General features: G+C 41.2%; 3 protein-coding genes across 3 annotated transcripts in view; 2 read left to right on the forward strand and 1 right to left on the reverse strand.

Annotated features, from left to right (window-relative positions):
- The window catches only part of cab39 (calcium binding protein 39), a 30,789-nt gene extending 30,034 nt beyond the window's left edge, over positions 1-755 (reverse strand). The window contains exon 1 of the mRNA XM_055166797.1: positions 560-755. The gene's annotated coding sequence lies outside the window, so the exon portion shown is untranslated. The remainder of the gene's footprint in view (positions 1-559) is intronic.
- A 1,840-nt stretch (positions 756-2,595) lies between these two features.
- Positions 2,596-4,982, forward strand: her8.2 (hairy-related 8.2). Its single transcript, XM_020917508.2, has 4 exons — positions 2,596-2,931; positions 3,040-3,135; positions 3,214-3,292; positions 3,969-4,982. The coding sequence occupies exons 1-4, from the start codon at positions 2,869-2,871 to the stop codon at positions 4,298-4,300; spliced, it is 570 nt and encodes a 189-aa protein (XP_020773167.1). The 5' UTR covers positions 2,596-2,868; the 3' UTR covers positions 4,301-4,982.
- Positions 4,983-6,990: 2,008 nt separating this feature from the next.
- On the forward strand, positions 6,991-10,237 carry her13 (hairy-related 13). The gene is made up of 4 exons (XM_020917505.2): positions 6,991-7,326; positions 7,506-7,592; positions 7,678-7,759; positions 8,491-10,237. Exons 1-4 carry the CDS (start codon positions 7,240-7,242, stop codon positions 8,967-8,969), a joined length of 735 nt encoding a protein of 244 aa, XP_020773164.1. The 5' UTR covers positions 6,991-7,239; the 3' UTR covers positions 8,970-10,237.
- The last annotated feature ends 3,245 nt before the right edge of the window (positions 10,238-13,482 follow it).

Genomic DNA, 13,482 nt, shown 5'->3' on the forward strand with positions numbered 1-13,482 from the left:
CTTAGTGAAACGATAAAGATCCCAAATTATATTCTTATTTACGGTTTCAGAAAGCCACATTAAAACCGATTCATGCATATGCACAAAAAACATGGCCTAGGGTTTAATCACGGCTATCCAAATTACACTATTCCCGTGGTGAGCTTTTCAAATGTTTGTGTGTGGTCGTGAAGGGCCTGTGCAAAAAGAAACCTCCGGAATTGGCGATATTTGCGCAGATACAAGAATCAAAACCGGCTTCACGAATACGCCTTATCTTTTTTGTTTCATCCTTTCTGATAAGTTATTTTTAGTGGTAATGTGGGTGGCAAGGGCTAGCACGTTAGCCTGTTAGCACAACCAGGCCTGGAAGAAGAAGTGGCAGCGCAGTAGCCAGTCCATGCCCGACTTTGGTGAATCACTGTCGGCCTCAACTATCCACATTTACGCACAGTCTACAATCGTTACCAACAGGTTAAAACGCATCAGTCATGTGTCTATTCATATTATTGCTACATAAATTAAGAGCGTACACCAAAGAATCAATTCGTAGCATGAAATTTAACACACAATATGTTACCTTTAATATGGCGTTTCCACCAGCAACTCCTGATTTGGATGAACTGTTTCTCCGGTGGTGTTTGCAGCTGAAACGGTCTTGATCTCCTCGGTGCGTGGCCTCCCCTGGTCGGTGGTTAAGTTAATTGCACGGTCCCAGTTTCCGAGTTGTTTGAGAGCAGACAGGAGCAGTCTGCTGGCAGCGGTGGAGGCTCAGTGCGAGGCAGTACAGCAGCGTGCAGCGCCCTCTCCGGACATCACCTGCAACAGCAACGTGTTCTTCCACTTGTCCACCAGAGGGAGCTATACTTCAACTGCAAGATAGTGCTTTGTTAACTATTGTCTCCCGCTTCTGTTATGCTGACTGGGTATGTTTCAGATGACAACACAATATCCTAACTGCCAGTAATGTTTTATACAGATGGGGGCAGGTTATATAAATATTATTAAAATGCTGATTTGTGTTGTAATAGGCAACAAATGAGTAGGGCAGTATAATCACTAAAAGAATGTCTCACTTTGGGAATTAACTTAGACTTAGATAGACTTAGACAAACTTTATTGATCCAGAAAGGAAATTATTTGGACACAGTAGCTCACACATCACAATATAATACAATAACAAAGAGTAAATAATATAAATGGTAATAATAAATTCTAAATAAGTCACACAAAAAATAGCAAGAGACTGGTGTCAAATAAGACGTAGTTATATAAATGTATATGTAAATGTAAAATAAAATAGAATGATAAGTAATAAAATAAAATTTATACAAGAGGTTATAAGAAGACAGTGCAGCAATGTTATGATGACTGACAGGACATAGGGTTATCCATTACATAAGGAGAGTTGTTGTACAGCTGTTGGGAATATTATCTACTTTACCTATGTTCTATTGAAAATATTATGTAATAAATAATGAAAGGATCTGCCATCTGAGCATGAAATTACCAAATTAAAACCTGAAAACTACCAATACCAACATTTACATCACTGACTGTATATGGATTGGATAAATGTGCCACTTTGCTGTTTTCTTCAGTGGTAGAAGTAACCAAATACAAAACAGGCCTTTTATTTATTTATTTATTTGTTTGTTTGTTTATTTTGTTTAAAGTACTATCTATGCTACAAGCCTTGGTTTGCTGAAAAGTACCTGTTGAATTTAGGCATTTCACTCTCAAAAGTGTCACTCCAGTATTTGCCAATAGGGGGCGTAAAATGATTTATAGGGTCATTTCTGCAGCTGAAGCTTATTTAGAAAAGAAAAGAAAAGAAAAGAAAAAAGTGACTGGACCATTACAAGTTAAGCTCAGTGCACCACGCCGGGATCGCCTCCTCAAGCACCTGAGGCAATGGGCACCAGCCAGAGTCCCAGTGACCGGACCGTCCCACCGCTCTCAGGGTTGCCGTTCTCCTCGCGCTGATTAGGTTTAGATGAATGGGCTTTTGTGGGGCCTCTGTTCCCACGCCCCGGCGCTCGCCTGGCAGTCGCGTGGCTCTGAAACAGCGTGGGCCTGGCCAAAGGTAAAGGGACATCTGGTCAAGCTTACATCTGCTGCTAACAGCTACAAGCAGATGTCCACTCGTGCAGATCAATACGCACGATCAAAGGGAAAGCAAATACACTTTGTGAATGCTAAACGGGTAGTATTAGTATCTGTACTCCCTGAGGGTATATGTCTTGAATCAAGTGGCCATAAGGCAGCGCTGGACTACACGGCCTAATATTCTAAATGACTGTGGTTATTGGTTGGCTTCTTTTTTAATTGAAATTAGGGGGAGAAAAAGAAAAAACACCTGTTACATTACTAAACAAACAAAAACGTGTGTGTATATTTGAATGAACCTATAAGCCTATTACATATTCAGGCGTATTTTACAGCCATATGATTTGGTCTATAGCCACTGTGATCCTTTTTATGGTGGAAACAGTCCAGCCCCTTAGCAGGTATTGCTCGTGTTAACCAAGGGGGCTCCGTGTGTCAGTACAGCGCGGTAATACGCTCCTATTCTGAAGAAGGAAACTGCAGTTTTCAGTTGCGGGCGAAGGGCGGAGAGGGGACACTGTGGTTTCAGGCCGGACATCTGTCGCTTGAGATGTTTCTTTCTCTCTGAGCTGGGGTCCGCATTTATTGAATGGAGCCAGTGACCTGTCAGTCTTGACTGATGGGACCTCTTGTGTGGGAAAATCGCACAGCCAAAGCGCTTGACCATTCACATGCTAATTGTGCCCTATAAATACGGGGACCGTGCCGCGCCGTGAGCCCTAGAGACGCACGCAAACCACAGAAGTTTCACTTTTTACGCACGAGCCTCAGAGGGAAGATATGACTGCCTCATCCGTGGGACACAACGTGGGAAAACACCCCAATGCCAAAGAGGATAGAAAGGTAAAATACACGGGATATGAGCCATACTTTTCCATTTGGGACCCACAGAACGACCAATAATCCATCGAGCTTTTGCTACTTTAACGTGCGTAACTTTCTTATCCACAGCTTCGGAAACCACTCATTGAAAGAAAGAGGCGCGAGAGGATAAATAACTGTTTGGATCAGCTCAAAGAGACGGTGATTGGAGCGTTCAGACTCGATGTGAGTGTTTTCCGCGTGTCTAAATGACACCTGTTACATGTGGGCGAAAAGTTAACGTTATCTGTTACCACTTTGCAGCAGTCTAAACTGGAAAAGGCGGATATTCTCGAGATGACTGTGAAACACCTGCAAAACATACAGAAGAGCAAACTCAGTGGTAAGAAGAGTAAAAGATAAAAACGTTTAACTCTGATCTTGTGTTATCTTATAGTTAAGCTACTGTTTGGTATTATTTCGCAGTCTCGTATGAATTATTTTGTATTAGTCTGTAGATGTTAGGGAGACAAAAACTATCCACATGTCTTCCACAACACTCGAACACGTGGGTCCAACCCCCAACACCGAACAAAAGATGGGTCACCACTGCTTGTCATTGCACTAAATGGCCAGCAGAGGGCAGCATCTTTGCATCATTAGACTTGTGAGTGAATGGTGACTTGTAGTGTGTAAGATAGAGCACACAAGCCTATGTATTTCCATATTTCTTCAAAATGTCAGTGTTGCAGTTTTATACATTTTTATATTATGTACAGAAATATGAATTTAATTGTATTGTTTATTTTAAGTAAAAATTTATAGTGTGTTATTCATTGTTTGGGATTTCATTTAAGCACCTTTCCTTAACATTGTAATTGTTTTAATAGCATTGTAAACATTACAGTTATTGACCAATTCATGGGTTTAACATTGATTTTAAAATGGTGCATAATTACAAGATGAAGCTTAAACCCATGATTAGAACAATAATCCAACATGGGTGGTTGTAATTTATCATCACCACTAGAGGTCAGAGTGCTACATTGTTAACGGTACTTCTCCTGTCCTCTCTGCAGATCCCCTGGTAGGCCTGGAGGCACAGCAGAGGTACAGCACTGGGTACATCCAGTGCATGCATGAGGTCCATAACATGCTCCTCACCTGCGACTGGATGGACAAAAATCTCGGGTCCAGACTTCTCAACCATCTCCTCAAATCCCTGCCCAGATCTGGAGATGAACCACTGCCCCCTGCTGGTGCCAGTCTCCCTCCTCCAATCAGCAGCCCAAGTCGTGCCCAAATACTGCCAGGTTCACCATCCAGAGCAGACCACCCCAGCCCTCCAACAAGTGCCCAGGTTCAGAGCCCTCATATTGGGGGCGTGCTGGAGATGTGGCGGCCCTGGTGAACGCGCGGTGGATAATTTAATGATATCTGTTTTGTTAGACTATCCTCTCATATGTATCTTATAGATATGTTGTTCCTATGAAACTCTTGGTGCGGTTTGTGCTCCATTGATGGTTAGAAATAGACTGTTTTTACATGATGTACAGAGCTGAATGAAATACTTTTCCAACAACTTTCAGAATATTATAAACTCTGGCCTATATTATTGGCTTTTTGCTAGATTCAAAATATATGAAGGTGCACAGTGTAACTTTTCTAGAAGATTATCTCAGTATGGCATTGAACTTATCTATCTCCATGGAAACAAGCAGGTCAAGATCTGTGGAAAGGCGAGCCCAACCACAGTTAGAATGCACGTTTTTTAGGGTCTCTTGAACAATGAAAACACCTGTAATTTCATACTATAGAACATTTCAGGCAAAACAACATCTCCATGGAGACAAGCAGATAAGACCATGCCATCTCAAAAGTCACATAGTGCACCTTTAATATTGATAGTTAAGTAATTCAAATAACTGATATTAAAAATGTGCATTGTCCTGATTTCCTCCATGGCATCATGTAAAAACAGACTATTTCTGGTGTTGTAAAGACGTGAGACCTCCTCGCTGTACTTCCCTCAGAAGTCGACTCCATTGTAGCCTGCTTTATAGAAGGCTTTTATTAATCTTTCATCTATTTATTGTATTAACATCTTTATTTATTGATTATAATAAGGCTTAACTTTATTTTTAGTGTACTTGCATGTAACATACAGCTGTTTCCCTTTCTGTTTCTTTATATTAACCAAGAACAATAAATATTCTGAATATTATACTGCAATGCCATGTGATGTTGTTTGTTTTGCAGATAATTCATTATAACATAGCTTTACACTGCATTGTTCATTTACTCCTCACTCGGTGGTGGTAAGATACTATAGTAGCCACAGTTGCCCTGGGGCCGATGGAAGCCAATCTGCGCCATCTGTTTCTCCGACCACCACCAACACACACAGACACTACATTCATACAAGGCAATGCGGTTGAAGTGTCCAAGTAATTTCCCTTGTGGATCAATAAAGCCTGTCTAAGTCTATGGCTAAGTGTCTTGCCCAAGGACACAACAACAGTTTCTTGCCTCTGGTAACCTATTGTCAAGAGCTACTCTGAAGTCACATTGACTAAGGTAACAATTTGATTAGTACAAGTAAGCATCACCACTGACTGTACATAAGGACACCACATGTATGACTGAGACACAGGTTATTTGTTAAATCCCCGTGGGGGCCTCAGCAGTGTTGAACTTGGCAGAATGGCTTTAAGCGCCCCCTAGCGTTAAAGTAGCTCTGGACTTTTGTGAATTTTTAGGCATACAGACTACTTTGTTATAGAAGTCTCACGAGGACTTATACTGCTTTTTCGAATTTTTGAGCAAAGAATATAAAATTACACTCAATTGGGACAATTTGAATAAAAGAAAGTCAATTTATCAGTGGTTTTTAACTGTCACAGTACATATGGCTCTTTCCCGGGCTATTATGTCCGTTATGAGAGGCGCCGGGCCGCGCAGAGGAGAGGGGGTTCGCTCACACAAAGGCGAGGCGAGACAGCTGCTCCTGCACAGTGCGCACCATTAAACACGAGAAGTGAGACTGTGGCGAGCTGCCAACTCGCACTGGCCTGTACAACAAAGCCCTCATACACTGCCTGCTTCATGCGGGTTTGTGGCAGTTGAGTCTATGGGTGATATTACTGCGTAAAACTCAACATATTGTGCGTAAAAACTGTACCTGGTTGTGCAGGACTGAACATATCTGAGTCGCGCGACTAATGGGAGTCAAATTTGCATAATAATGCAACGTACAACATAAGGGGCTGCGCTGTTATTGGACATAAACAAATAGACATTGTGCTGTGAACGAGCGCCTCTGCAGTCTCATTAAGCGGGGAGCAGTAGGGCTCATTTAGGCTTTTGTTATTTGCGTCAAATTATCAAATCTAAACTCAAGAGTAGAGGCAAAAACACCAGGTTTAATGAAGTCTCCTCAGCACAGGACACGGGAGAATGCAGCCACACTCAAAACACAAGTCACCAAAGAACGAGGAGAACAAACGAGGCGTAGGGCAACACCTGTCGCTTTCTTTGGACAAGGGCCCTTAATTCCCCCGGCTGATTCAGTTTGGGCCGAGGGGCCGCAGCAGCAGCTGCCAACTGATGGCATCGCGTTACATCCGCCAAAGCGTTAGTCTGTAGAGCACTGGACTCAAATTGGACAGAGGAGCAAGAAGCTCAGGCTGCTGGAATATATCTGCATGTTCAGCTCAATAATATGTGCAGCCAAAATGGCAAATCAACAAAAGTGGCATCAATAATCAATTATCTGTAAAAAAAAAAAATGTGTCAGCCAGAGCTGCGACTCAAATAGCAATAAAATAAGTATCCTAATAAATGTGCATTAGTGCTCATCATTTTCTAACACAGTTTGTGTGCACGTGTCTATACCATGGCCTTTAGGCAGTACCGTTTTTTAAGATCAAATGCTCTTTAAAGACACGGTTTGTTTGGTGGTGGGATTTACTCTGGAGGGGTTTACTGTAACGCGCTCCTCGGTTGTAAAAACAGCGCGGCCGTTCCCTTAAACCACAACAGCTCGTCATTAACGCTGGTGCAGCTCCTCGGGCGCACACCAGCCCGGGCCGTAGACAAAGACAGCGCGCATTCATTGGCTGCTGCCGTGTGCGCCGTGTTGTCCCCCAGCGCGAGCGGCTCTGCCCCTATTCACATGTTAATAAGCCACTATAAATACTAACAACAGCCACTCAGCGCTAGCAGCACGTCTCACTAACATCGCACAATAAACACAGGCGCCTACAGCTTTGCTTCCTTTCCGTTTGCCAGCTGCCCCTCGTTGACCGCCCCAAAGGGATCGGCAGTTTTGGGAGACGAACGCGGACCATCATGGCACCCTCGGCTCGGCCCAGCAAGAACCCAGTCGGGACGGACGAGGACGATTCGTTTTTCGGAATCCAGAAATCCGACAGAAAGGTACGGGCTTTGGATCAGGGAACAATGTCGCTTTGGAGTAATGGCTACTGGCACTTGTCACCAGCACCGGGAGCTTAGCCTACATCCTCCTGCAGCAAAACTACACGGACGGACTAGAGACGCGTTTTGAATGAGCTTCCTACTGTCATTTATAATCGTTTGCGTTTTTGATCCTGCAGATTAGAAAACCTCTGGTGGAAAAGAAGAGGAGAGCTCGCATCAATGAGAGTTTGCAAGAGCTACGCGGTCTACTGGCAGACACAGACGTGAGTACAGTGCCCCCTTACTGCATTTGCATCTTTAACTGCATTTGTCTGAATGTTTCAACCTTATTTTTTTATTTCTTCACAGTTTCACGCCAAAATGGAGAACGCAGAGGTGCTGGAGCTCACAGTGAAGAAGGTTGAGGACATTTTGAAAAACAGAAATCAAGGTTTGTTCATGAATTATATTGATTTATTGTAAAAGTCAATAAGCTTTAGTTTAAATTATTCATACACCAGCAGTACTTCTGTCAGATTTGACATTGGTTTTAGTGTAGGCGAGTGCCCTTGCCAGCCCTTGCCAGCATCATGGTACTGGCACAAAATGTACACTCAATGGCCTTCCATTTTGGGTTTGACACTACTAATTAGACAAAAGAATGCTTTGTTTTAGTCTGTATCATGCAGTTTGTTAATGTGTGTTAGTGGTTCAGTGCCATCGCTGCGTGACAGATTTTGTACTTGATTCTAGATTTGAAAAATACTGATTTACAGTTGCGATTTGGTATCCGTGCCTTAGAAGAGGGCTATTACTTTTATCAGCTTTTATAGTATTTTCCAATTTTATGCGTTTTCTAAATCATTTCACCTGTTTCTCTTATAGAATATGGTTGAATGGTCAAAGCATTTACCCCACAACTTGAAGACATTGCAAGATAAATCCAGTGAATTTTGATTTCATTGGTGTTATCCAAGAAGATGTTTGAGTAGATCTGCACACTGTATCAGCTGTCTCTTTATTTTTGATCATTTTACAAGAGCACAGACGTCCAATTGCCATCAAAATGTTGTTCAGATAACATTACCTTTTCTACCACGAGTCGCTCCTGGACAAATGAGAGATTACTGATTACTGTTAGTTGATATTGACTTATTACTTTCACATTTTCATCTTCCACAGAGTCTGAGAGGATGAACAGAGAAGCGAGCGAGCGTTTTGCAGCCGGTTACATCCAGTGCATGCACGAAGTCCACATGTTCGTGTCCAGCTGTCCGGGGATCGACGCGACGGTAGCAGCGGAACTCCTCAACCACCTTTTGGAGTGCATGCCCCTCAACGAAGACCACCTGCAAGACGTGATGGACCTCATATCGGACACGCACAACAGCAGCAGCAGCAGCGGCAGCAGCGGCACCGGGAGTACTTGGGCCAACGGAACGAGCGGAGACTCCATTTGCTCATCCATGCTGGCTTCTCCGGGAGGAAGGAGCGCGGTGTCGGCTCTGTCCCCGGCTCCCTCCACGATTTCCAGTGAAGATCTTTGCTCCGATCTGGATGAGACAGACAGCGAGCATAACCAGAGCTCTACGGAAAGCATAGCGGGTCGGGAGGGCCAGCCGACAGTCGCCTACCCGTGGTCAATGTGGAGGCCTTGGTGAAGAAATCGGAAAATATGGACTAAACCCGGAAGTTGGGACGCTACTACGGACTACTAAAACTGCAGTACATTCACAGATCAGGTGTAACATTATGACTAATCGGGCGTAACATCGTGTAACTTCTTGGCTGGGAGTCCTCCACCTGCTTGTTTCCATGGAGATGTCATTGCTCCGCCTGGAATGTTCCAAAGTATGACATTAACAGCTCTACTTTTTACATTTATTCAATTACAAGTGGTTTTATCTCTCAAAAATATCTAAAAAAACAAACATTCTGACTGTGAGCGGCGTCGCCTCTCAACAGATCTGACTGTAACTTAGTTTGTCCTGGTCTCCGTGAAGATATAAACATTTAAAACCATACTGTGAAACATTCCGGACAAAGCAATAACACCTCCGCAGAGAAAAGCTTTTGACGGACCTTCCACCAGAAAAGTTATACAACGTAATCATACTTCAAATATTATCTGTCTGCTGGATAAACTCGATACATCCAAGGTGTATTTCGACAACTTTTCTTCAACCATTTGAGCTATAGTTGGATTGGACAAGAAATTCTTCAGTTCTATTGACACAAGTTTCCAACCATGGATCATTTTGGATACTAACTGACCACTAAAGTCTGTTCAGGAACTACAAACTGTTAAGGAAGTACCATTTTTTGGACATTCTCTGACCCGATTGCGTACACATCACAAATTGGACTTGGTCAAACACAAGCTTTGACAATTTCTGTTTCTGAAATACAAACTTCTCCAGATCTTGACTCGTCCACATGCCTAAAAAAAAATAAGAAAAGAAAGAATTCACAATGTTATGCCTGATGATTTGGGATCTTCCACTATTGACCACTACCAAACAACTATTACTTTGTATTATATTCAAATCCATGCACTGTTCAACTCTTCAAGACTCCGGAATATTTCCAAATGAAGTAAAATTCCCAAAATGACATGGACTTTTGCATTTTTCCACTTTGTAAAATGACTGTTTGGTGAATGATGACCTAAAATACTCTTGTCTCTTGTATAATAATTATGTATATATCATAATCTCAGTGTGATAAAGCTCTTTTAGACATTTGCCTTTCATTATTATTAATATAAATATGTCAATTGTATTCTGTATTCTAAGGGTCTAGTTGTTCGGACCTGTAGCTTTCTAAAAAAAAGACTGTTTTATGTTGTAATGTTTTTTATTATTTAGAAATGTTTTACATTATAATATGCATCAATTTTATATAATAAAATAATGTAGCTTAATCTTAACACTGTTCTGCCTTCTTGTGCATCAGTGTGCATGTGATGTGGTGTTGCAGTGTGCATTATACTGTGATATGTTAATTATGTGTGGTAGTAGCTATGGGAATATGTGTAAATGTACTGTATGTACTAGACAAATTTAACAGAAATGAAGTATTTTATTGAGTGAGTTCATATCACTTAGACATTACACATTTTTATTTCATCTGGGATATGAAGTAAGATAATATACCTTCTTAACTTCACATGCCAGGTTTTTACTATTGGACCATGAAGGTTCAATGATAAAGAATTTGTTTCTGGACACTGAGGGACCATTGCGAGATAGGAACAGTGCCAGAGATCTATGCTGTCTCACTTTTTTTTTTTGTATTTTAGTACTTCTTTTAAGACCTGTACATACTATTATAATATGTATAAATTGGCATTTCTGTACGTTTGTGGGTAATTTTACAGTTCTATATTTTATGTATGATGCTTGAATCTCATCCTAGGCAATTATAGCTCAGTTTCAGCACATTTACAAAAACGTAAACTGAATATCAGGGTCTGAATAATTTACATTTTGACAAATAAAATGGTTTTCAATTTTTATTTTATATTAACTTCCACAGCGTAAACAATACGGACTTAATAACTGTAATTTAGACCCTTTAACATCTCACCAAAAAAATTCAAGCAGGTCAATAACAATTTCAGACAACTGAATCTTGATCTACTGCACAACCTGAACTAGATTCTCAGAGATTTTAGACTTTAGATCTTAGTACCGAAGAACATGGCAGGAAATGTTGTAGCTACCGCCTGACTTAAAAGAGTCACACCTAGCTAACGCGTGGCTCCTCTCGCCTCTGATGTGGTGAACGGCTCATCACGGGGGTGGGACATCCTGTCTCCGAATGTGGACCAAGTGTCTGGGACTGCCCCTCCTCAGCTCCAAAGCCCAGACTGATCCTGGACAACAGCTCCAGAGGAAGCTCAGATCATATAAAACTATGTGATCATGGACAGAAGGCTCAGGGAGGAAGTGTAGATCATATAAAAGTACTACCTGACAGGTCGGAACTTCCTATCTCAATAACGACCTGTTACTAATACGAAAAGAAGAGGAAGTGGGTTTGAAATGTGAAATATTTAGTCATTTCAAATACACAACAAAGGAAAGGTAGAAAATGGTTCCTCATTTATGCTTCCTCACTGAATGTCAAATTCACAAGTGCCCAAATTTTTATCAGTACATTTTAATTTAAGCTTTATTTAGCCGAGAAGCTTAAATAACTGCAGCTACTACTACTATTATCATTTATATCATATCATTTCATTTTATTGAATATTTTTAGTTATGTATGTATATTATCATATTAGAGGGGGGTGGTATATTATTATAATTACTTGAGTCACTTTTTTTTTCTTGAAGTAACAGTACTCTTACTTGAGTAAAAGTTCTCTCCCCGCTTTATGTTGACAATATGAAATGATCTGAACATTTGTATTTATTGGGCTGCTCCTTCAGATATGATTAGGGGCTCTCATTTTGTGGTCTATGCTCTGAAAATCACAGATTTTGTACATTATTGAATATTTTGTTTTGTTTTTTTTCCTTCCTGTCATCATAACTTCAAATCATAAATCAGATTAAAGTTCAGACAGTGGCTGCAGACACGTGCACACATATGCACCAAATCAGATTTTTTATCAGATTTTGACAGGAAGATGAAATGTAACAGCATCAGCTTTTCTGATCGCTCACATCAGTTTTACAGTTTGCATGTAAGTCTAAACAATCCAGAAATCAGATGATAATCAGATTTCAGTGTGCGTGTAGCCAGTTACTCCCACTGTTACTCTTATTAGTCGTAGTTTACCCAAATAAATGGTTAAACATTTTATTAGACTACTACTTTGTACTTGTATTTGATTAACACCATTTAGAATTAACATACACTCAGGCTACCCTGCTGTACTGTACATCACAAAGCAGGTTTTCCATGAGCCAAGGGACCTCCAGCAGTGCAGTTATAGAGCAGCCCTGCGTCGGTCTCCGCAGAGGAGCAGAGGGGCAGAGGGGGCAGAGGAGAGGAGGGTCTGGGGGTTGGGGTGTACTGGTCCGGGGTGTGAACGGCGTCGTCAGTGTTCTTTTGAAATGTGAACAGGACAGAACATGTGATCAAAGCCCGGGACCATTTGACGAGAGACGAGTGTCAAAAGCACAGACACAGAGAGATACAGGCAGGCTCAGGTTTACAAAGGGCTCAGGGACAGGGCCTCCACACAGGGTTTAGTCTGGGGTTATCAGGGGACACAGTAACATGCGAAATATTAAGCCTGAAAAGTACTGCACTACAGCTCTGCAAAAAAAAAAAAAAAAAAAGATTTTCACACTTTGTGTAAATTTGGACTTTCTTGGACTGTGGTGTGTAAAATAAAGCACAAAAAACAAACTCATTGCCTCTGAATGTGAAGTGATTTACATATTGTTACTAGTATGCATGAGTCACAGAGACTGAGTCACACAGGTAAAAGTGATTGAAATATATTTAATGGTCTGTTAGTCTCTCAGTTATCTATGTGCAAAAGAAGCTTGAATTCTGTCAACTGGACAAAATGTTCACCAGAACTGAAGAAGCTACTATGAGAAATGTATTCACTGTAGAAACTCTATTCCAGTATATTGAACTTCATTTAGCACTTTGGATCTATGTTTGTCAAATGAAATATACATTTTTAAATAATATAAATGATAATTTTCAACATTCAACATAAAATGCATTCATACAATTGAAATGTGTGATTTCTTATCCCACTCACATGATATGGGTGTAACATGTCTAGCAGGTTCTCTATGTAAAAATACACAACTTTAAGCCATGAAAAGTCCTTAAGCCAACTTATATTACATAGCTTTTAAGCCTTTGTTTTCTTACTAGCATTATATAAGTCATTACCATTTCCAGCTCTTAATAACGGTGGGAATATTCTGCCTAGACCGTTGAAACAGATGATTCTCTGACCTCATCACCTGAATACATTTCTTTCAGTATTAAACAATTGCACAGACTGTGCACTATAACACCATGGGAGGAGTTTTCCTCTGGTGCTTTTCGGACCCACAGACAGTTTCTGACTCCAGAGGTCAGGGGCCAGAGGCATGCAGCAGTTGGTGTGAGAGCGGCAAGATGTAACGGTGAAGATCAGAGCATATGGCTCTGGAGCAGATCCCAGGGGAGAGCCAGCCTGATCCCCAAACCAAC

The sequence above is a fragment of the Boleophthalmus pectinirostris genome, unplaced genomic scaffold (assembly GCF_026225935.1).
Source record: "Boleophthalmus pectinirostris isolate CB_2022bp ecotype Guang Dong unplaced genomic scaffold, ASM2622593v1 HiC_scaffold_9, whole genome shotgun sequence".
NCBI lineage: Eukaryota > Metazoa > Chordata > Actinopteri > Gobiiformes > Gobiidae > Boleophthalmus > Boleophthalmus pectinirostris.

Coding starts and splice junctions, on each gene's coding strand:
- her8.2 (XM_020917508.2), top strand. CDS start 2,869: ATGACTGCCTCATCCGTGGGACACAACGTGGGAAAACACCCCAATGCC. Junction 2,932..3,039: donor ATGCCAAAGAGGATAGAAAG/GTAAAATACACG, acceptor TCTTATCCACAG/CTTCGGAAACCACTCATTGA. Junction 3,293..3,968: donor ACAGAAGAGCAAACTCAGTG/GTAAGAAGAGTA, acceptor TCCTCTCTGCAG/ATCCCCTGGTAGGCCTGGAG.
- her13 (XM_020917505.2), top strand. CDS start 7,240: ATGGCACCCTCGGCTCGGCCCAGCAAGAACCCAGTCGGGACGGACGAG. Junction 7,327..7,505: donor TCCAGAAATCCGACAGAAAG/GTACGGGCTTTG, acceptor TTGATCCTGCAG/ATTAGAAAACCTCTGGTGGA. Junction 7,760..8,490: donor TTTGAAAAACAGAAATCAAG/GTTTGTTCATGA, acceptor CATCTTCCACAG/AGTCTGAGAGGATGAACAGA.